This window comes from Glycine soja, chromosome 20 (assembly GCF_004193775.1).
Source record: "Glycine soja cultivar W05 chromosome 20, ASM419377v2, whole genome shotgun sequence".
NCBI lineage: Eukaryota > Viridiplantae > Streptophyta > Magnoliopsida > Fabales > Fabaceae > Glycine > Glycine soja.
The window spans coordinates 48,202,441-48,225,592 of NC_041021.1; the positions used below are offsets into that span (position 1 = coordinate 48,202,441).

Sequence of the window (23,152 nt, forward strand, 5' to 3'; positions counted from 1 at the left end):
ATTGTGACTCCAATTAATCTAGAAAGTTTAACTTTTTAGATCACTTATGATTATAATATTTTTTTGTGTAATGATCACACTGAGATTCATATTTATATACTGTCAAACCCTCTCCACTTGATCGATCCTAGTGTTTCTTACTATTGCAATGTAGAGAGTCATTTTGGCATTAATTTTAAAACTGATCTAAACAATGATATCTTTTCTTCTTTTTTTGTCAGCAAAAATAATATATTATATAAATAAAATAGGCCGTAGGTAACAGCAGTACCAGGAACCGGGTACAAGATCAAGAAGCATAGCTTATAAAAAAATATCAACCATCTCATAAGCCTATCCGTGGTTGATTTTACTTACGCTTGCTAAATATTAATCAATCTAAAATGTCAAAAACAAACAATATTAAAAGCTTTTTTCCCTTGTACTAGTGATTTATCCTTAAAACATTGTTCATTAAGTTTAGCTATCATTGATGTTGAATTGTTGGTTAAAAAAAATTGCTTATACATATATATAGATAACCTAAAATATTTGATTACATGAGAGAGATGGTAACATTAGTCGGCATTCATATTTTCTTTTGCATGTTGCTTATATTTTAAAATGATGGTAGCTACTCCGGCCGTTTGAAAGTACGATGAATTTTTATAGTAATTTAATTACACTGTTCAATTAACTAAATTATATTCTCTTTATAAATAGTCACACGTAAGATTACAAATATAGAAGTAACTGTTGCAATCAATTAAAAGTAATAATGTATATGAACACAATGAGGCCATTTTTCCATCTTAATACAGTCTCTCGTGTCATTCGTATTAGTATTTTGGATGGATGGCTATTAATTAATGTCATTAACAACTCTGATGTGATACGTTAACTATTAAGTAATATTTTAATTGTCTCGTCACGTAGCGTTCACATTACCAAAACTAAAATGAAAAATTTATATGTTATTACACATATTAGTTGAAGCTTCTTGATGATGTTTAAATTAAAAATTGTTAAGCATAAAAAAAAATTGTTAAAAAAAACAGGTAAAGATCGAAAGGGACAATTTATTTGTTTGACTTAATAAATACATTTTGATATCTTTGTTTAATCCATATTTTTTATCATTTCATTTTAAAATAGAAATGTTTGATTCTCTATGTTAACAATTTCATAATTTTCGTTTAATTCTCTATTTTATCTATATTATATTATTTATTTTATTTTGATTCAATTAAATTCTTGACCTAAAATATTCATACAGGATAATCAAGAATTTATTTGATTAATTAAAATTTAAAAAATAAAATAAATAAATATAAGAAAAATTGACAATTGAAGCAAAATTATAAATTTTTTAGAATAAAAAAAGTAAATATTTTTATTTTAATATATTAGAGTCAAAATTATGAATTTGTCAAAATAGAGTGATGAAAGTTATATTTAAGCGAGCCTTAACAATTTTTGTACGATGAAAACAAATTTCATATATATATATATATATATATATATATATATATATATATATATATATATATATATATTATTGGGAGATAGATAATGTGTAAAATGACTAAAATAATTTGAAGTCAAATTTTGTAGTTATTTTTGTCCAACTAGGAGGGAAGAAGACCAATAATATCGACATCGGAATAACAAACTTTAGCAAGCCATAGGTACGTGTTTGACGTGGTCACCTTTTTTGACGGCACTACCACACGTTCAATTACAAAAAAGACTATCTCATTATCATGGATTACATCATTCTAAGGAAAAATTATCCTTGGATAACATTTACCTATTTGTGTGCATCGCATATGTTTTATAAGCAGGTACATGCAGGAGCATAAGTGAAGTAAAATGGGTTTATTTTATAAATACTAACGTAAATTTATTTGCTAATTAATAATATAGTAACACGATTGTTTTACTTTAAAAAAAAACAGACACACGTTAAATAAATCTTATACTGATACGTGTGTGCCTTGTTTACTCTATTTAAAATTTTGATTATTATTACTGACAACACGTAAAAAGGTAAAAGAGAGTATAAACATAACATTTAATTTATAATTGGTTATTGATGATGCAAGCAATGCAGAATATATTTTTTTAAAAATTGCATCATTTTCCTTCCTTTCATCTCACTCGAGAGTAGAAATATATTTATAAATATTCTTTCAACTCTCTTTTATGTCAACAAAACAACCCTTCTTTTTATCTTTATTCTCTCCATTCCATCTCCTTCACTCTATCATTGAAGCTCTCAAATTTTATTCTATTCCACTCTATCAAACCAACCTAGTTGCAATATACTAACATATTTTCCCTGCACTCTACATATATATACCGAGTTACCCTCACACTTAAAAGAAGCAAAGCAGTAGCTAGCCCAGAAATTAACAAGAGCATAACCTCAAAAGAAAGCCATGGTGAGGTCTAATGCAAACCTAGATGAGAAGTGGGCAGAACGTATTTGGGACCCGCGTTCTGCGACTGAGGGTGATTCGGAAGAAAATCCCCGCGCAGTATGCATCTGCGTAGTACCTGAATCGTTGCGTTGCAGCAAGAGGGAAGCTTTCATTCCTCAGTTCGTGGGCCTTGGTCCATACCATAATTTAAGCCCTGACCTCATCTTGACCAAGGAAAGGAAGTTGGCCGCAGCCAAGAGGGTCCTCAAAGACCTCCTCTCCGACAGCATGAACCTAATCCAACAACGCATCATCTCAAAGTTTGGCTCACATACCCAAACTTTCTACCACCCAGATTTCAAATCCACAAATAATGATCATACCCTCTCCTTTATTGATGATACCCTCTCCTTACTACTTGCCGTTGACGGCTTGTTCTTGTTGGCTTTCATAAGGCTTCTCACCAGCAGCAGCAGTACAGCTGGCGGCGACCTTGATGATGCAGAGTTCTCTAACTTCCTAACTGGAAAAATCAGGATGCTCCTGTTTAACGCTGCTGGTGTAGAACTGACCAAGAATGTTCTTATCAGGGAAGTTTTCATGCTCGAGAACCAAATTCCCTCTCTGGTACTTGAGCAGATCACTGGATCAGCTCAGGGTCTGGGACTGGGTTCAAACGTGGTGACTTTCTGTAAAAACCACTGTCCTGTTCTCAACTTAGAAGAGCTCCCCAACGTGGACTATGTTCATTTGCTGGATCTAATGTACCATTTGATTGTACCTAGGGCTCAGTCTCCGCCTCAGCCCCAAGAGCCTGAAGCTCGGCCTGAAGCTCCGCTAGAAACTGAGTCCAATGATGACGAACCTCAGCCACCGGGATTGGACAATATTTTCCATCAATCTTTGGAGGCGGGGAATGGGAATTAATTATAGTGCCGCTGATGTTTATATGCGTCATTCCGTATATTGTTGTAGCCCTTATTCATCTCATCATTGTGAATCCCTTTTTGCCGGATCCCAAGCCTGAACCTCATCCTGCTGAGCCTGATTCCGAGACTGAACCTCAGTCAGAGCCAGAACTTGAGCCCGAGACTGAACCTCAGCAAGAGCCAGAACTGGAGCCTGAGACTGAAACTCAGCAAGACCCAGAACTGGAGCCTGAGACCCAACCTCAGTCAGAGCCAGAACTGGAGCCTGAGACTGAAGCTCAGCAAGAGCCAGAACAGGAGCCTGAGACTGAACCTCAGCCAGAGCCCGAGAGTGAATTCCAGCTCTTCGGATCTTGGGAAAGCTTTGGATATGTTCTGGTGGCCGAAGTGTTCCTTCCGGGATATTTTATTTATCTCGTTGCGAAGCTACTTTTATGGGTGATATGTTCATTAATATATCGCCCAATTAAAAGGGTGTTCAGTTATTTATTTGGTTTGGTCAAAAGAGCATTTCGGCGGAGAAACTTCAACTCTGCGTTCCGATGGTCTCATGAAGCTCTAAAGAACATGGGAAGTAGGGTTAATTATCCATTGGTGGGATCCTTAACACAAGCGGTTGCAGGTCTTGAGGAGCTCACACAAGAACAGCAGTCAACAGATTGGGACGAGGGTGCTCCACTGGCTGAAAGGATTCCACCTGCGAAGAAACTCCGCAGTGCTGGGATCTACTTCCAACCAGCTAAAAGTGGCGCCATCTCATCTATTGATTTCGTTGAAGAAAGTTGCATTTTCTACTTGCCATGTATCAGAATGGGTGTCAACTCAGAAGTGATAATCAGAAACCTCGTGGCTTACGAGACTTTAATTAAATCTGACACCCCCTTGGTCTTCACAAGGTACATTGAGTTGATGAGAGCTATTATAGTCACTTCTGAGGATGTGAAGATTTTGGTAGATAGCCAAATCATCACAAGCGAGTTAACGAATCAAGCCGTCGCGGACTTTTTCAATGGGATGAGCAACTCGATTAGGCCTACCAAGACTGAAGTATTGGATAAAGTGATCCACAAAGTTAAATCCAAGTTCGACAGTACGCGGAAACGAAACTGGGCTGTTATCAAGCATATGTCTAAGACATTCTTTGCAGTTATGGGGGGTCTTTTACTCTTGGCTTTCACGGGTCTGCAAACTTATTGCTCCTTCTTTGGTTGCTCTCGTACTTCAAAACTTGGTCAACTACCTGAAAACGGGGAATATTATGGTAGGAATAATTATTTTATAAGCTCTATGTAAGTTTTAGTCTTCAATGTTTTGCATGATTTACTAGTTGCATGTGATTGTGTGGTTGCTGTACTTGATAATTTAATGTATCTCATATAGTTATTCTGATTTGTGTATGTAATATTTTAAGGTTCACGTAAGTGCATGTAACTCGTTGCAAGGAAATGAATTCTGGTATTTATCAATAAATATGAGTGGTGCTATTATATAGAACAGAAAAACTGGTTAGAATTATGATATGATTAGCAAAAATTAAGGGTGCTTGTTGGATGAATAAAAGAAGTCAAACCTCCCGTGCATCGAAGAACAAATGAATACCAACATGCATATATTCTACTATAAATTGCAGTAATTATTTTTTAGGTTTCCTAATAAATTTATATAAACTTATCCATTTTTTTGTCTATTTTTACACTAATTCTTTAATTGTTTTTTTACAGAATTCCTTAATTGTTTAAAATATAGTATATTAACACCTTTTATACATTACACTAATTCTTTTAAAATATAGTACTCCTGCAGGGTAGATGATTGTAAATGTTATTTTTTCTTCTCAATACAAAATTATTTAATATTTTTAAAATATATTATAAAAATATTTATTTATTTTTAAAAAATAAATAAAATTGGAGAAATGCACCAAAACATATGTTTAAATCATGGCAAACTGGGAAGGAATATTTTTCATACACTGCCCACGAAATTTAACAAGATTTCCTTATTTCTCTTCAATGCTGGAAGTAAAAGTCACAATTTCTCTCTCTCTCTCTCTCTCTCACAGCTTCCTAATCCATCCAATCTAAACATGCATAGCGTAGTATAGTAAAAATATTATTTTTTATAAACCAAGTCAAATGTATTTTAATAGAGATTTTTTATATGCAAAATTTGAATCCGAAGTCTTATTATAATAAATCAAATATGCATTATATTACTTTTACTTTTATCACGCTTGATCGTTGAAATTACTCTTGGTATTTTTTAATCAACTTTGCTTAAGCCTAATGAATGACTTTCTGGATAAGTTCTCTTCTCTTGCAACTAAAGAAGTGAAAGTCACATAATTTTTCTCGTTTTACTCTCCTTCCTAATTTACCCAATCTAACCATAGTGTAGTATAGTAAATTAAATTATTATTATTTTATCTAAAAACAAGTAAAATTATGTTTTAATAGAGAAATTTTTTATAAATAAAATTTGAATTCAAAGTCTTATTATAATGAATCAAATATGCATTACTTTTATGCACACTCATTCAAAGTATGCTTTAGTTTTTTTTAAACAACTTTGCCAGTGACTTTATGGATAAATTTATTTTGTCTTTTACTTACTATAATAAATATAATGATCGAGTTTTTGATTAACAAAATGTACCAAAATAAAAGTCGTTGATTAACAAATGCCTTTTTCTTGTGAGACTTAGTCTTTCCGGTGGGGTACTAGCTACATGCATTCGGTTAGAGTAATGATGTGTTAGTTTTTTTTTTTCCTTAGTCTTTCTTGTAACAGTTTTTGTTTTGTTTTGTGACGTCACTACTATACATTGTAAAATAAAAAAGGATAATATTATCTCATTGTCTGCAGGAGTAATGATGTGTTAATTTTTTTATAAAAAAAAAAATTGATGGTGTACCCTCTAGGTAATAGGTAGTATCTTGAATGTCTTTTCGCTCCGTTGTTAATTGCTCCGGTACCTCAAAACATGTTAAACTACCTAAAGATGGGGAATCTGATTGTGTGGTCGCTGTCCTTGATGGTTAATTTAATTTATCTCGTATAGTAATTCTGATTTGCGTATGTAATATTTCAAGGCTTCATGTAACTCGTTGCATGGAAGTGAATTAATTCTACCAGTACTTACCAGTAAATATGAGGAATTTATGTTTTCTGTGTTAATATTTAATTTTATAATTCAATTTTAAAAATTATAAAAATAGTATTATTTGGAAGAAACAGCCTGAAAGGAAGAGGAGACAAACCAAGTTTAAATATGAGTTGTACTATTCTATTCAAAAGGATGATTGTTGGATGAATAAAGAAGTCAAAATTTAAGGGTGGTTATTGGACTAATAGTCAAACCACCCATGCATAAAGAATACCCAACATGCATATATTCTATTAAACTTTCCGACTTCCTATTTTCTTATCAATAAATATTATTTTTTAAAAAGGAGTTTCATATTAATAAGCAAGTAAAACAATTTCACCATGTGAGTTTTTCGTGATTTACTAATTGAGTGTACAAATATTCATTGTTATTAATAACTTTCTGTTTCTCGCACATCTTTTCTTATTTATTAAAATTCATGCGTTTTTCTCTAATTTGAAATTAATTGTTAGAATTCTTTCATAAATTCTTTTAGACTAAATGTTTCACCCTAGAGAATATTTAAAATTGATTATGAATTAAAGAAACTTTAAATAGTATCTGCATTAAATCTAAAATTTTATTATGCGTTTTTTGTACGTAACACAAAAAAAATCTTATATTAGTTATATAAAAGTCAATATAGACTAAGTCAACTAATCAGATAACCTAAGGCTTTAAACTTGGTAGTACCTTACCTGTCATGCGCATTACTCGATCGGGAAAAAATAAAAAACCCTATCATGCACATTGACTAATTAAATTCGGAGAGAGTGTGTGTGTGAAACGACTAAAATAACATGATTTCTTCTGTTTTACTATTTGTGGGAGAAAACCTATAATATTAACCTTGGAATATCGAACGTGAGCAATCCTTAATTTAAACATTTGACGTCATCACAGGCATAATTTGTGATGTTGCTACTACACATTGCAAAAAAAAAAAAAAACTATATTATGTCATTTTCCAGTTAGGGTAGTGATATGTCAATTTTTTTTATAAAAAAAATACTATGGTGTAGCCTCTAGGTAGTATGTTGACTCTATTTGTAAGATCAGTGATGGAGTCTTAGGTGGACGAGTGATAGATCCTGTTCTATGAAGGATCATTTCTTACCGCATGCACCTCCAAAATCATGTTAGATGCCGTTGGTATAATAAGCTTCCTCTTCGTGCTAGCACAGTTGAAGCTCAAGGATTCTGCACCTTAGCTTCATGGTCGTGTAATTTTTTCGTGCTATGGTCCTTGAGGTTGAGAAATTTTGTACCCTGTTGATCGTATGTCAACTATCTTTATAGGATCGGTGATCAACCCTTAACTTGGAGGCTGACAAATCCTTTTCCCGAGAGGATCATCTCTTATCTCACCTCCAAATTAAAGCCACATCACATCCACATGGGACTATTTTTTTTTTTTTTCATAGGAGAATATTTTCAAATTATTTTTATAAGTAGTAACTTTTATTATGATTTATTGTTTATTTATTTTTTTAATTGAAATCGTAAAATTATTTATAATTTTTAAATTTTTTATTTAGGATTTCAAAGTTATTAAATTTTTATTTTATTTTATAATTTCGAAGTCGTAAATTATTTTTTTTTATTTTACGATTTTGAATTCATAATGTTTATTATTATTTTATATTTTTCATGTTTTAGGCTTTAATAATTACTTTTATTTTTTTGCTTTTAATTTTTAAAAAAATTGTAAATAACTTTATTTATTTATTAATAAGTATTTTCAATTTTACTTGATATTAATTTTATTTAATATCTTGTATATTTTTAAAAATACCAATTAAAGTGTTTGATTGTTTTTGAATTTGTATGTTAAGTTTTTTTCTTTAAATTTAGCTTCTTCTTCTCCTAAATTAAACTTTATATTGTTTTACTAATTATACACATTTCTCTTATCATTTTAAATATTTTATTTATATTTTTTTAAAATCTTAATATTGAAAAGTACCTATCAGTTCTAGACGGGAGAACAAAACTAGATAATTTTTATACCTAACAAGACTAGAAATATAAATTCTATTAATTCATGTTTAGTACATTTTAAAAATGATAGAAAATAAGACACAGATTAAAAACGTGAAACATTTTGTTCCCTAAAGGGATAAGCCGGTGTGATTTGAACAAAACATTTTACAATTTTTTTAGTATGTTATAAATTTAAGATAAATATTAATCAATATTCTTAGGACACAGTTAAAAATGAAAAAAAAAAGATACATAAAAATAAATTTCTTATGATTTTTAAATGTATTGTCATATGATTTTCAACAAAAAAAGAAAAATCATTTTACTTCATTAACGAGTGATGACACTAATCAGCAGAATCCAAAAACAAAAACTTTTTCACTTTCTCAATTTAGTCAATTAGACATTTTTAATTTTTTTTTTCTTTTATCTCCTTTCGATATACATTTCATTCTATACGGTCCCCCACACTAAAAAAAATTCTCTCAAACACAACACTAAAAATAATATTGACTATATATATATATATATATATATATATATATATATATATATATATATATATATATATATATAAAGTTATTTTTCATCTTTTGATTGTCTATCTCTTTCATTTTACTCTCTTTTACTTCTATTTCTATATTGAATTTCAGCAGTTATTTTAAATAATAACAATAACGAAAAATAAGCTTATGTTAAAATTTAAATTATTCATTATAAATTCAAAATATAGTTTATATATTAAAAATACTAATTATTATGAAATTTAATTATAATATAATTTATATATTTATTTATTGTAAATTTTAATTAATTATATAAAAACAAACATTTATCATAGGAGACCAACTAAAATATTTATTTTTAACGCAATCACCACTGCTCTGTCCTCTCTCTCTCTCTCTCTCTGGGCACTGGAAAATAATTGAACCATACTCGAGAAACTCCCACCGATAAAAGTTATTTTTTATCTTCTCTATCTACATTCATTTTTCTTTCACGGTTTCAGCTACTATCACCTGCGTGAGAAATCGACAAACATGTGGTGGGCTCTTCTGAAATTCAATTATACGACGAGCAGTTTTCGACAGGAATTGGATCACAATATAATGCAGAAGAGATAGGGAATTTGAATTTTTCTCATTGGCTGATGTGTTTTTTTTTTATAGCTGATACTTTGTTATATTGGGATTGTTTGTAGTTTTCTTGTTCAAAAGGGATATTTGGAGTGGGTTTATTTGTAGGGTCTTCTGGTATGGAATTATTTGTGTCATTTAACTGTATAGGGTGGGTTAGAAAGGAGATCAATTTTGTGTTATGCCTTGTAAGGGTATCTCGTGAAAAATTCATTGACATGTCGCTATGTGGGCTTCTTCGATCTTTTTGCTGTATGTTTCCAGGTTTGCCAATTTTGCTCGCGCCTTGTGTACCATTATTGCTGAATCAATAAATTTTGCTTTAAAAAAAATAAAGAGACGATGTTAAGATTCTGAATAATATTAGGTTATGATCTTTGTTAACTGGTATTATATTGAAGATGAGAAGCTTCTTATATTGATCCAATTGGAAATTCATCTTGCCAAGAAAGTTATGAATGTTTACCTCGGCTTCAACCAAGAATGAAAAGTTTGACAATCGCTAGAAAAAGAAAAAAAATTAAGTCCCGAAAGGTTTTGGATGAAATTATTTGATAGGTTTGATATTCATATTTTTTATTAAAAAAATCTGATGAAATGCAATGAAATTCATCTTAAAAAAAAGAATTCATAAAAATTTGTAGACTTTTTATAAAATATAAAAAAAAACTTAATTGAATATCAATAAATTTATTATATTTCTTAAAATATCATAAAGTTATATTGAACAAGATATTTCAATTAATTTGTAGTTTTTAATATTAGTTAGAAAGTTTATTTGATAAATATATATTTTTAGTACTTTTAATTATTTTGTTGAAACATTATATTTATTATTGGAAGTAATACTTTTTAAATGTTATATAATTTTTAACTTTTAATTTTTTATATTCCCTTTCATTATTATTCTTAATATGTTTATTAAATTTTCTAATTATATTTTTAAATAAATAATAATTTTATTTTTGTTATTTTATATTTTTCAATTACTTTATTAATTAATTTTATAGAATATTTATATTTTAATAAGTTAATTTTTTAGTTTTCAATTATCAATTGATTTTTTTGGTCATATATAACCTAATAGAAGACTTATTCGAATATAGAACCTTAAAATTTTTTAGCTCAAATTTGTTAAGTATATATACCTGATTCACAAAGCAAATGTCATATCCAACCTCGTCATTACAGGGAAATAAGATAATAAGATTTGCATAACAACTTTCTTCAACACTGTAAGCTTCTCCGTTATATTGATCCCTTGTGTTGACTTAGGTCACCTTTGGTACTAATAATAAAAAATATAATTTAAAGAAAAACAAGCTATTATATTCTTTGGTCGATTCCCCTCCTTTTACCGGACCAACTGTGAATCAACTGCTACTCCTACTATCAATTTATGATTTCATTGTTGGACACAAACAGAAATAGATATACATATCTATAGATGATTACAAACCACAGCAACAAATCAAATCATTCTACATCCTTGAACTTGAGTGAGAGCCATTCTTTCTCACCTTCTACATCTGCAAAATTTCATAATAAAGCAAATACATAAACAATAGGATACCATTTTATTATTATAAACATGCATAATTAATTGCTAGCCTTGAATATATAAAATCGGGCATATGTAAAGATTTCTCAATTAGCGAATTAAGCCTAATATTTATGATTAATTTTGTAGTCACTAGCATAATGGTTCATTACATATTTGTTGAGAATAATAACTCAAAGCACATGCAAGACAAAGATTATTCACAACCTTTTTTTAAAACCAAAAGAGCATCTATCGAAAATGATGTAATAAATGCATTGAAATTGGAAAAGGAAAAGACCAAGCACATCAAGCTTATAAATTAACTAAACATAATTGACAGAGAAAACAAACTAGATTCTCATATTTTAATTATTCGATATCAATTATCAAATCTGTAGTGAAGGATCCAAACAATAAAGAAAAAACTATTATCTACATAGATTTTACATACAACCAAACTAAATTCCTTTATTAAAAACAAATTATATGGGTTGGATTTCAAAAACTAACGCTTCCTTTAATAAAACTGGTTTGGTTTTAATTGAGATGATTTTAAATTTATTGATTCCCCAAACCGGTTTTAATTTTTTTTCTCACAAAACTATCAACACATCATAACACCTTTCCAAGGAAAACCAATATCAAACACAAGTTAATTTTCTAATATCTACTAGCACAAATCAAGACCACAAACAAAAACATACTAAATGCGCCGTTATACTGACGTCGTTATACACAATAAGAAAAGTGTATTTATTCTCTTGTTTAACTAGTGCAATAGTGTAATTACAGAATATTCCTTAATTATAAGATATTTTATGTACCCAAGCTAAAAATTAGAAGGAAAATAGTATAACTCATCGTCACATGGATTAGAATAAAAAATGTGCAGGAAAGCCCATCAGCGTGATATGCAATAGATAATTACCAACGTCCAAACAATAAACAATTGACTTAAGTTTCTCTTGCTTCAATACTATACCTATATCAAAGCTCTGAAAAATGTTAGACCTAAAAAAACTTTCATCAATTGATCGATGAGAGAAAGGAAATGCTTAAAATATCTTATTTCATGCATGCATGTTAATTACCTGAAGAGATCTGGAAGGTGTATGTGATCAATTTTAATTCAACCATGAAGATCGAATCACAATATTCCCCTCTTTCTGCCAACGCATTGTCCAACGAGGATCATCACAAGCGAAAGAACTGAGATTGGGTGTAGACAAGACAGTTGTGAATGGACGACTAGATCTAAAGTTCATGGTCAGATTGGCGAGTGAGGTGTTGGTTATAGAGAGGATTTCTGACCCAACAAAAGCATCTGGAAGGAGCAATACACAGTCTTCTATGGATAAAGAGTTTAACTTTTTACAGTTGGAGAAGGGTTCAGCATGGCCATTTTCATCCGCAGAAATTGGAACATTATTCAGATGCAAACTTAATAATGCTGGAAGTTGCAGAGATTTGGGAATTCTTGTTCTTTTTAAGACATTATGTGAAACTGATATGCTGAGAGATGTTAAAGATGGACAAGAGAAAACACAAGCCGGCAAAGAAAAATTGTTGGGGACATTGAGTTTCAACTGCTGGATATTATGACAGATGGCATAGTTAATGAGATTTGTCATAATCTTGGGTTTACAATAAAGAGGGCGATAGAAGTCTAGACTGTGTAGGGTATGGTTTTGATCACTGCAAGACACAATTCTGGACACAAATTCATAGAAAACTCGATTCTTTTTGAAATCATTAGAATGTAAAGTAAGATTAGGGAGGAATTTCCACAAATTCCTCCACCTCTTTGACAAGATGCATGTTTGAACAGCATCTTTAATCATGATGAATGACATAATAATTAGCAAAATTTCATCAGGCAATCCACTAAGTCTGTCTTCCTTCGTCTTCAGAGTCTTGCTTCTTGTCATGATCATCTTGCTGATTATAGTTTTGTAAGATCAAAGATAGAGATTTCAGAAAATTAGATGTACCAAATAAACTCATAGCCACTAAATTAAATCTCTGATAGAACTACACATAGCAAATTAAGGAGTTAGTATAGAGAAGGCTAGGAAGTGGCAGAAAAACTGACAAAAATGTTCAGTTTCGATGCCATTTCTTAGACTTTTTTCCGTGGAAAGATAATAGCAGATAAATGTTCAATTTTGATTCATGAAAAGAGAGAAGATTGGAAAGAAAATGAAGAACTGTAAATAAGTACCTGTACTTCAACAGATTCTAGATCCGAAGCTCTCTGTGTTCAGCACAAAATTGGTTCTTCTGAGAGAATGGAATGGAGTGTTATATAGACTCCGTCTATTACATACAACTTTGCTAGCTACTTTGTCTCCAAGTGAAGCTGATATTAAAGGTGGACCTCAGTAAATATAAAATACAAAAAAGAATTAAGTATAACAATTAATATCATTAAATGTTTGACATTATATATATATATATATATATATATATATATATATATATATATATATATATATATATATATATAATACCATTAAATATTACATCCGTTGATTATAAAATATTTATTACATGTAATAAATGTTTGACTTTTTATATAATTTATATATATATATATATATATATATATATATATATATATATATTCAAAAATATATTATTAAAAGAAAAGTAAAAATTAAAAATTTAATACCTAAACATATATTTTTACACGTAACCTACAAAATTGTCAAAAAAATACATAACCTAAAATATTTATTATTTTTACTATTGTTTAAAAGAGTATTATAAGTAGAATTTTTTATATAATAATAAGAGTTTAATATTTATGTACTAAAAATTTAAAATGTTTTACATTATCATCCGATAATAACTCACAATTTGAATTATTTTTAGATAATTATTTTAAAAGTAAATAAATTTATCATACAAAGATAGAGTGTGAGTGGATATATAATGTATAAAACTTTTTATATTTTGAGTATATATCATTTTTTTCTTATATTAACTATTATATTTATTAATATAGTATTTAATTAAGATATCACTTTATTAAATATTAAATTTATTAAATATAATTAATACATTTAAAGGCGGTTAAATTTAATAAACAAGTAGTGAAAGATTTTTTTAAAGCAAAAGTAGGTGAAAAAATTAGTAAACCTTTGGTAACATTCACTCACTTATTTTGTAAAATGAGTACATACTTTAGTGAGAGACGCTTTGGTTATAATTATGCTAATTAAGAAATAAATAACAGTGTTTGGGTATCTATGACATTCACTTATTATATTTTAGAAAGAAAAAATTATCAACTTATAACTTCTTTTTTTTTTTAAAGATAGTTATAATTTTCTAAAATACACTTATGAAATAATTTACTAACTTGCTTCTTGTAAAATAATAAGTGAGTGTAAATTAACAAATCTAATATTTAATAGACTAAATTACAAATACTAATATAGTAGATTGAATGTTATAATAAATGTAGCATTTATACAAATAAACAATTTTTACTTCATACTACATCAATTATAATCTTTATTACTAGGTTAAATAGGTTTTCATACTATTATAAAAAGTTTAATTAGGTTCTTATATTTTGTTTTTTTAATTGAATTCATATATTAATTTTAAATTTATAATCAAGTTATTATCTTAAATTTAATGAAATATTCCATCATATAAATGTTAAGTACTATTTGATGTCAGTCCAAATAATAATATTGTTGTTACACATAAAATTATTTAATTTAAAAAAAATATGTGACCTATCTTAATATCTTTTTTCATTTTCAACTCATCCATTATCTTTCCAACTGTAACTCAACGTTAAAATATGGATTATGTATCTCTCATGCCCTAGTTTCAATCTTATTCTATGAATTTGTGATTAATTCTTTCCTATATAGGTCATGAGATTGGTCATAATCTTAGGTTTACAATAAATAGGACCATAGAAGTCTATACCATATAGCTAGGGTATGATTTTGATCGCTGCAAGACATGATACAGGACACAAATCCATAGAAAACATGATGCTTTCTAAAATCATTTGAATGTAAGATAAGACTAGTTAAAAATTTGTCTTTTATTGGGATCCTTTTGTTAGGCCCACAAGTTCAGAGGATGAGGCGATAGTAATGATATACAAATTATTTTTTATTTTAAATATTTTACAAATATTTTTCATTTTTTATATTTTTTTAGTTACATCATAAATTTTATTATATATATAATTTTTTTTCTCTTTTTTATTATTTGTAGGTGTTGAATTCATAATAGATATTTATGATACATTTTTCCTTTGTTAATACTATTAGAGCAAATCACAATCATATTTCTTAGGAGCTTATTACACTCTATCTCATTTCCCATCATGCATTACTTTGGCCTCGTCTCATACATCAGTGTAAGTAGTATCAATTTTAAGTGAAATGTAAAATAAAAAAAATAAAAAATAAAAAAACCTTCCCACTTCACGGATCTTAATCCCTGATCCCTCCCCCCATTAGACGCATCACTCCCACCAGAAATCCCACTCCACTCGAATCTCCATCTTTGTTCAATTGTTATTTGATCTTCAATTACTCAATTCCACCAGAGGGTTTGAATTTGATTGGAAACACCTTAAAGAAAGTGTTGGAGGAAGTGTCTTGGGCCATCAAGAACCAGAGGAAATGGGTCTCTCTCTCCGTCTTCGCTTGGGTCACTCTTTCTCTAACACCGCAGAAGGAAGCAGTGGGCGATGGGAGCATCAAGGTTCGTCGGAATCGACCTCATTCACTGCTTTTCGTTCTCTCTTCAAGCTTCCCTCGCTGCCGTTTGCCGGAATCGACGACAATAATCTGCCACACCAACCGTCCACCGAAGGAGAAGTGGCCCAAAGAAAGTTTGTTTTTTTTTTCTTCTGTTTTTTAATCAATGGGAGTGATTCTTTAGATATTATGTTCAATTTTCTATTTGCTTGTGCAAAAATTTAAAATGGGTTTGGGTAAAAGGTTGAATTTGAGAACTTTGTTTGTGCAATAGTGGTATGAATCTGATGAGTGATATTGTTGTTGTTGCTGGTGGTGCCATTGTTGTTCATGGAGTGATCTTTGAAGAGGGGTTGTGTTGTTGATTAAGGGGAAGACAATGTGCTGTTGTTGCTCATGATGTTGGATGGAAGACAATGTTCAATGAGAAAGATGAGACATTTTCGCCCTAAAATTTCATTAAACAAACACGTGCATGACATGCCTGAATTTAGGTTACAGGAAGTAACGCCGTTACTTTGTAGGCAGAGGCGTCAAAATAAATTCAAACTCAATGTGTCAATTAGGTTACACGTGCATCACCAGGTTGGGTCAGATTGAAAAATTTTGTGATATTAGTCAAATTATGACCTCACTCACTTAACCTTTAACCAAGTGGGTTCCAGTCGAGTTGATTCACTTAATTTTCTTAAATTAAAAATTAATATTTTTAAATTTTAATTATAAGATTTTAATATTATTGAACTATTATGACTAATGTTTGGACAATTAAATTTTATTTTAAAACTTTTGAAAGATATTTATGTATTTGAATAATAACATTAAATGTTTCAATGGTTATTTGAGATATTTATCTATTATTTATATTTAGATTTAGATTTGAATAATTTGAAAAATAAATGTCTTTCAATGAAAAAAATATCATTTTTAAAAAAAGAAAGAAAAATGTTTTAAATTTTTATTTCGAATTTTTTATATATAAATTTGATGAGTGAACTCACTTAAACCATCAAGTCATGATGGCCTTGGTGGGAGTGATATTTTCATGACTCGCATAAAATTGAATTGGATTGCTCGATCTTTTTAGTTCTTAAAAAATAAAAGACCAATTAAATAAATAAAAAAACGAATAATTCATTTAAAAGTCCTTTGTTTATTCTCTTCTCCTTCCTCCCGAAGGAATCTCTCTCATCCTTTTTTCCTTTTCCCTCTCTACTTCATACCCTTAATTTCTCTACCCACCCATGGCTGCACCACCGACGAAGTACACCCACCACACCAAACTACTCATACCCCCCGGCCCCGAAGAAGATCCACCCAAACACCCCTATCCAAAACTCCTCAGAATAACCGTCACAGACACCGACGCAACCGACTCCTCCAGCGACGAAGAACAAACCAACTTTTCCACGCGCCACCGACACAGAAAGCTCATCAACGAGATTTCTATCGCCAGAGCTTCAGACACTCGGCGCGGCCAGAAATTCCGCGGAGTGAGACAGAGGCCTCTGGGAAAATGGTCCGCGGAGATACGAGACCCGTCGCAACGCGGTGTTCGGTTATGGTTGGGTACCTACAACACTGCAGAGGAAGCTGCTTTGGTCTACGACAACGCGGCCATTAAGCTGCGTGGACCCCACGCACTCACCAATTTCATCACGCCTCTGTTGAACGAGGATACTCACAACAAATTCCTCTTTTCTCCCACTTCCGTGCTTCACGTGTCGGAGAATAAGGTCAAAGTCCGAGGTTGTTCGCCGGTGCCGGACAGTGTGTTGTTCTGCGATGATGATTGGTCTAGTGAGTTTCTCACTGCTTCTGAGTGAGATAGGGTTCAACAACTTCAACGTCTAGGTTGGTTGGTGGGTCCCTGCGCTTCTCCCTCTTTTCTACATTGTTTCTCTTTACTTAGGTTAAAGTAGTACTAATAGTATTAAATTATTAATGTTAATAGCAAAGAGATTTATTCTGTAAGAAGTTGTAGTAAAATTTTTATTAAATGCATATGTATAGTGTGATTTTTTTTTTATACTAGTACTTTTAACTAGCATTTAATTTAACACCAGCTGAACACACAGTAAATAATTTTATACACAATTAACCATATCTATATATACAAGAAAATTAAACTTTAAAAAAATATTAATGTTGCATTTAAGTCTACAGGTGATTTCCTTAAAAGTACACGTAAAATGAAAATTATCATCGACAACGATCAATGGTCACTCCCTTATAAGTAACAATATTTTTCAGATCAATTATTAACAAATTAGAGGATTCACAGAATAATAATTAACTAATTATTTCATTATGGACAATTATATGAAAAGGAAATGAAGAGGTTCTACTTCAGCTGGTTGAGAAGAGTAGTTGAGTTATTATACATTTTTAATATTTTTATTTGATTCTTATAAATTAAAATATATATATTAAAAAGGAGTTATCATTCTTATAATTGAGCAAAACGAAAAATATACAAATTACATTAAAAATATAATCTATGATAAAATGTTTAATATTACTCTAATATTTTCTATGAACTCATAAGTTAATTTTACACTAATTAAAAAAAGTTAGTTAGCACCATTTAATTTTTATAATCATAAATAAAAAATAAAGTCATTTTTAAAATATCTTTTATTAGAACTTATTATAATCAATAAAAAATGAGTCACTAAAAATAGAATCAAAATTAAATAAAGAATATTTTAAAAATGATAATATTAAATATAAAAAAATAGTTAGATTTACTTATATTTAAATTTAACATACAAAATCATTTTTTTTTACTTATGAGTCCAAAGAAAATACATTATAATATTTGATATATTTCGTTATTTAATCATTATTTCAAAAAAATTGACAATTAATATTATTAATCATGACCAAAATATACACATGTTATCTGAAGAATATTCTTTACAATAGATTATTTAGATTAGATTTTAAGAGGATGAAAAAATTATAATATATTTTTAACATTAATATAATATAAACCCGGTAACTTACAAATATTACATCTAGTATATATTAGTACTAAGAATGTAATGTTATATAAATATCTATTGACTTTGTTGTAACTAATCCCTACTCTGAGAAACTAGTTAATCACTTTTAGTGAAATAATCCTTCCTAATGACGTTATTATCATCAACAGGCTCAAATTCTAAAACTTACTCACAAAATCCAAAGATCATGGTAATGTTGGTTTCTATGATTTCTACTTTACAGTTGATGTTAGCCCCGCATAATGATTACGCAAATGTTCACTTAATTATCTCCAAGATCAAAAGCGTCCACAAAACAAGTATATTGTTACAGGAAGAGATGAAAATGTAATGCATGCTAGAAACTTGATTAACTACTTTCCGATTAGTTTTGTAGCACATACTAATTCCTGTTGGGGTGTCAAAATAGTTGAAATTAGTCTAACATTCATACCATCTCTCCGGTAACAATCGAATATCGATCTTATATGATCCATATCAATTTTGGTTTTTGGCTACAATCCCCTTATATTCATCCTTAAAAATTTGCATTCTACAACCAGCTACTCAATGTACTTTCACAAACCAAGCCAAGTTGAATTGTCAGCAATAACAACAAATTGGTATACGGATTTCTCAATAGCTGTCAAGGACAAAGTAAATTGCTCCGGTCATCGTTACTAAGATCCTCGCCCAAAAATTTTCCCCAAATCCGCAGGTTCTAAATGGAAAAACAAAAAAACAAAAATACTGAACCTGAGACTTGCGATCCTGTTTTTCACATTATTTGACTTTCTTTAATTGTCTTTCCTTCTTTCAACTTTCATCCCTCATGAAACATGGACTGGCTAAGGTGGTCAATGCTGATAGCTGAAAAATGCAGCATCCATAATGGACCAAATATTAAAGACCTGCATTAAGTATTTTAGAATTCTTATGATTCTTCAAGTTTTATTTGTATGAATGAAAATATGAATTGCATACCAGTTGGACTGTAATAAGAACAGGTAAAAGGCTTTTTTACCTTCTAGTATAAATCAGAAATTCAAAATTCTTATGATTCTTCAAGTTTCATATGTATACGTGAAAATATGAATTGCATGTGAATTGGACTATGATAAGAACAGGTATAAGGGATTTTTCCTTCTAATAAAAGAATTTGTAGTATATTTTCCAAGGTTGACACGCATAAGATAATCAAAATACACAGCCAAAACACAAAAAAGCATTGAACAGTGCCTGTAGCCTGATATTATTCACAAACAATCCAATATAATCAAGAGCTTAAGTGAGATATTAGGGGCATTACTGAAGGAAAATAACTGAGTGCAAGGTAACACACACACACACACACATAATGCCTAACACTTGCAACAGGTTAATCAATGTGCAGAAAATAAGATAATTAAGTTCATAACATTTTGAAGCTCGGCTACTTCATTTTCCTTTCATTTTCTTTATCTGGGAAGTATTATGCAGCAGGGTTATCACCTATAATTTGTGTTGTGAAAAGTATGACCTCACAATCAAAAAAGAAACACAAATAACAATCTAGTATCTACAGACAGAGTAATCAGCAAATGTAACAGAACAAAACCTTATATCATCTAGGCTACTTGGTTGGACTGTAAGATGGAATGTATGACTCCAGAATTATTTGTGCAGTAGATGGTGCTCTAATCTCAACAATCAAGTAAGTAAACTTCCATTCGTTGTCAGTGCCTTTGAACATTTCCGCAAATACTTTTCCATGCCCATGGGGGCCCCGGATATAAAAATTAACCTGTAACCCAAATTAACATATTTGAGTGTGAATCATATTATCAATATAAATGACACAGCTACTAAACAATAAGTAATTTCCACCGTAAATGAAATTTTAAGAATTTGAAAAGGCACAGTGATAGAACGGAATCAGGACTGAGTAGAAAATAGATGAAGAGAAGTGACAGAAATGTGAATTATTCTCTAGTACAATTCTCTGGTAACAGAGCTAGAAATGAATTACACTAATGCTTAAGGTATTCAAGAGACCCTGACCTATCCCTCACTCTCTAAGAGTCCAATTGTTTCCAACTTGATAAGGTCCCCCCACCTCCTCTCTGATTCTCTGTACCCCTGTTCTTATTTAGAGGCAACATGCCTTATTTCTCTAATTATCCCAGCCCGAGCTAACTAACAAATAGCAAGGTAACTAACTAACCTATTGTAACCGACTATTAACAGGGTTACCCGACACACAAGAACAATACAACAATATACCCAATGAAACCCTCCTACACCTTGCCTCTTTTCTCTCCTTTCTTTTTCATCTTTTTCTCCTCCCTCACAACATTTTCTTGAAATTTTTTGTTTTGTTATCTTATCCCAGGGATTTATTAAAGTTCAAAATAGTTCTTATAAAATGTGCACGCATTGACAAATAAGTTTCAATAAATGCTGGATAGATTTACCTCCACATGCTCAACACCTTCCTCATCAGTCCATACCCTGTGAGGAATTCTTTGGCGAGCAGCTCGGTTTCTACTCTCCTGACCATAACCAGTAATTGGAAATCCAATCCTCACCCGTACCTGGTACAAAGCAAATCCATCCCAAGTGAACACAAAAACAGCAAAACGGTATAGAACCAGCCGCTATTCATTCCCCAAAGCAAAGTTAACTTACAAATCATTGTTTGATCTAGAGCTTTGGCATGCGCAAAATTTTATTTTATTTTTTGTACAATACAGCATTTGCAGTAAATACAACATAGTTGAAATTTGAAACTAGAAATGCAGGAGTAATTTTGGCTTCTATTTTGGTTTTCTTTGAAAAGTAGAAATTAACGAAAAAGTTCACTGACCTGACCATCATCCTGAATTCTTTTGAGAGCCTTGTTATAGATCTTGTACCTGTCACCAGCTCACAATAATGAAACAAATATACATATTTAAACATTATATAACATGTAGCATTTTCCTTATAAAAAAAAAAAAGAGAGAGAGAGAGAGAGAGAGGAAGGTGTATACTCCTTAGGTTGAAAAATAAGCTCTTTGAAAACAGCATATCCGGCAGCAGCAGCGATTCCGAGTCCCGCAAGAATGACAACACTGTAGGACGCTCCCTCCACAAACGTCACAGGCTTCTCCGGAATGTTATAGGTAGGGGCACTAAAGGGATCTTCAACGTTTGCCACGTCCTTTTTGGCCTACAAAAAACGAATAGATCGAAATAGGTTTTGATTTGGAAGCAGAGTAATTGAGTCGTTCACTGGCGGACCTTATTGGAGCTTTCAGCGGCTTCGTTGGATTGGGATGTTTTGGAAGAAAGGGGCCTTGATCGTGGGATTAGGAAGGAAGGGGGTGGAGGGACATTGGGGGCGTGGCGGCGAGTGGCCAGAGAGCGTGTTGTTGCATTGTGGGCGCAGGCTGAGAGTGTGCGATGATGGGACAAGATTCTGCGGAACATAGCGGCGACTGAGACTCTCACCACGGCGTTGAAGAGGGGATTCAAGTTTCAATAGTGACACAACAGGCTTCGCAACGCAAGCAAACACAACCTTACTTCAAAACGGCGCCGCCTACTGTCTTGTGTTTTCTTTCTTCTACCCAGTAGTTTAGTTTATTTATTTAACCTTTTTATAAGTTTTTCTTAATTTATTTTTACTAGAGTTTTAATACATACTACTCCTTTCGTTCTTAAATTCTTTTTAGAATTTTTTTTTAAATTTTTAAGGATATTAATTATTTTTTTCTATATATATTTATTTATTTTATCTCCAAACATTAATAAAAAATAATTAAATAAATAAAGAGATAAGAAACAGATAATTTTTTAATAGTATTATAAATAATTAACATATTTAATGAGATTAACTATATTAATTATTTTTCTTAAGATACATGCATTAGTTGAAATAATTTTATAATTAAAAATAAATAGAGTATAATGTATGGAGAGTATTTTATTAATGTTTTTAAGATTTAGAAAAATAGAAGATAATGTAATTTACTGTTTAAATAAAAGTATTTGCAGGATGAGAAGATATTTTAATTTTTAGATTGTTTACTTATTATAATTTATTCTTAATTATAAATTAGAACTAATTACATCATTTGTTTCCTTCTTAGTCTCTTTATTAGACCATCTTAATAATTTAAATTGAACCCAAACATTTTGACCCATAAAAACAAATTGAGTTGAACTTAGACTCCTTTCAAAGTTAAGTTAAAAATATAAAATCAAGTGGATTGTTGGTTACGTTAGGATGGTTAACTTACCAACCTTTTTATAAAAAAAATAAGAT

At 30.5% G+C, this 23,152-nt stretch overlaps 3 protein-coding genes across 4 annotated transcripts; 2 read left to right on the forward strand and 1 right to left on the reverse strand.

Moving 5' to 3' along the window:
- Nucleotides 1-2,420: 2,420 nt before the first annotated feature.
- On the forward strand, nucleotides 2,421-3,329 carry LOC114402189 (putative UPF0481 protein At3g02645). Its single transcript, XM_028364691.1, has one exon. The coding sequence runs from the start codon at nucleotides 2,421-2,423 to the stop codon at nucleotides 3,327-3,329; it is 909 nt and encodes a 302-aa protein (XP_028220492.1).
- A 13,680-nt stretch (nucleotides 3,330-17,009) lies between these two features.
- LOC114402458 (ethylene-responsive transcription factor ERF069-like) lies at nucleotides 17,010-17,906 on the forward strand. The gene has a single exon (XM_028365032.1). The coding sequence runs from the start codon at nucleotides 17,122-17,124 to the stop codon at nucleotides 17,701-17,703; it is 582 nt and encodes a 193-aa protein (XP_028220833.1). The 5' UTR covers nucleotides 17,010-17,121; the 3' UTR covers nucleotides 17,704-17,906.
- Nucleotides 17,907-19,277: 1,371 nt separating this feature from the next.
- LOC114401382 (probable mitochondrial import inner membrane translocase subunit TIM21) lies at nucleotides 19,278-22,459 on the reverse strand. 2 transcript variants are annotated; one of them, XM_028363894.1, is made up of 6 exons: nucleotides 22,126-22,459; nucleotides 21,876-22,054; nucleotides 21,710-21,758; nucleotides 21,318-21,437; nucleotides 20,462-20,647; nucleotides 19,278-19,734 (listed from the first exon to the last, which is right to left on the reverse strand). In XM_028363894.1, exons 1-5 carry the CDS (start codon nucleotides 22,312-22,314, stop codon nucleotides 20,477-20,479), a joined length of 708 nt encoding a protein of 235 aa, XP_028219695.1. In that variant the 5' UTR covers nucleotides 22,315-22,459; the 3' UTR covers nucleotides 19,278-19,734; nucleotides 20,462-20,476. The 2 variants fall into 2 exon arrangements, with proteins under 2 accessions (XP_028219695.1, XP_028219694.1); XM_028363893.1 differs by having other exon boundaries at nucleotides 19,278-19,775; nucleotides 22,126-22,458.
- Nucleotides 22,460-23,152: the final 693 nt, after the last annotated feature.

Excerpts from the sequence above, each read along its gene's own strand:
- LOC114402189 (XM_028364691.1), top strand. The coding sequence starts at position 2,421 with ATGGTGAGGTCTAATGCAAACCTAGATGAGAAGTGGGCAGAACGTATT.
- LOC114402458 (XM_028365032.1), top strand. The coding sequence starts at position 17,122 with ATGGCTGCACCACCGACGAAGTACACCCACCACACCAAACTACTCATA.
- LOC114401382 (XM_028363894.1), bottom strand. The coding sequence starts at position 22,314 with ATGTTCCGCAGAATCTTGTCCCATCATCGCACACTCTCAGCCTGCGCC. Across the intron at positions 22,055-22,125 it reads CCGCTGAAAGCTCCAATAAG|GCCAAAAAGGACGTGGCAAA; the intron begins GTCCGCCAGTGA and ends CGTTTTTTGTAG. Across the intron at positions 21,438-21,709 it reads GAATTCAGGATGATGGTCAG|GTACGGGTGAGGATTGGATT; the intron begins GTCAGTGAACTT and ends GCTTTGTACCAG.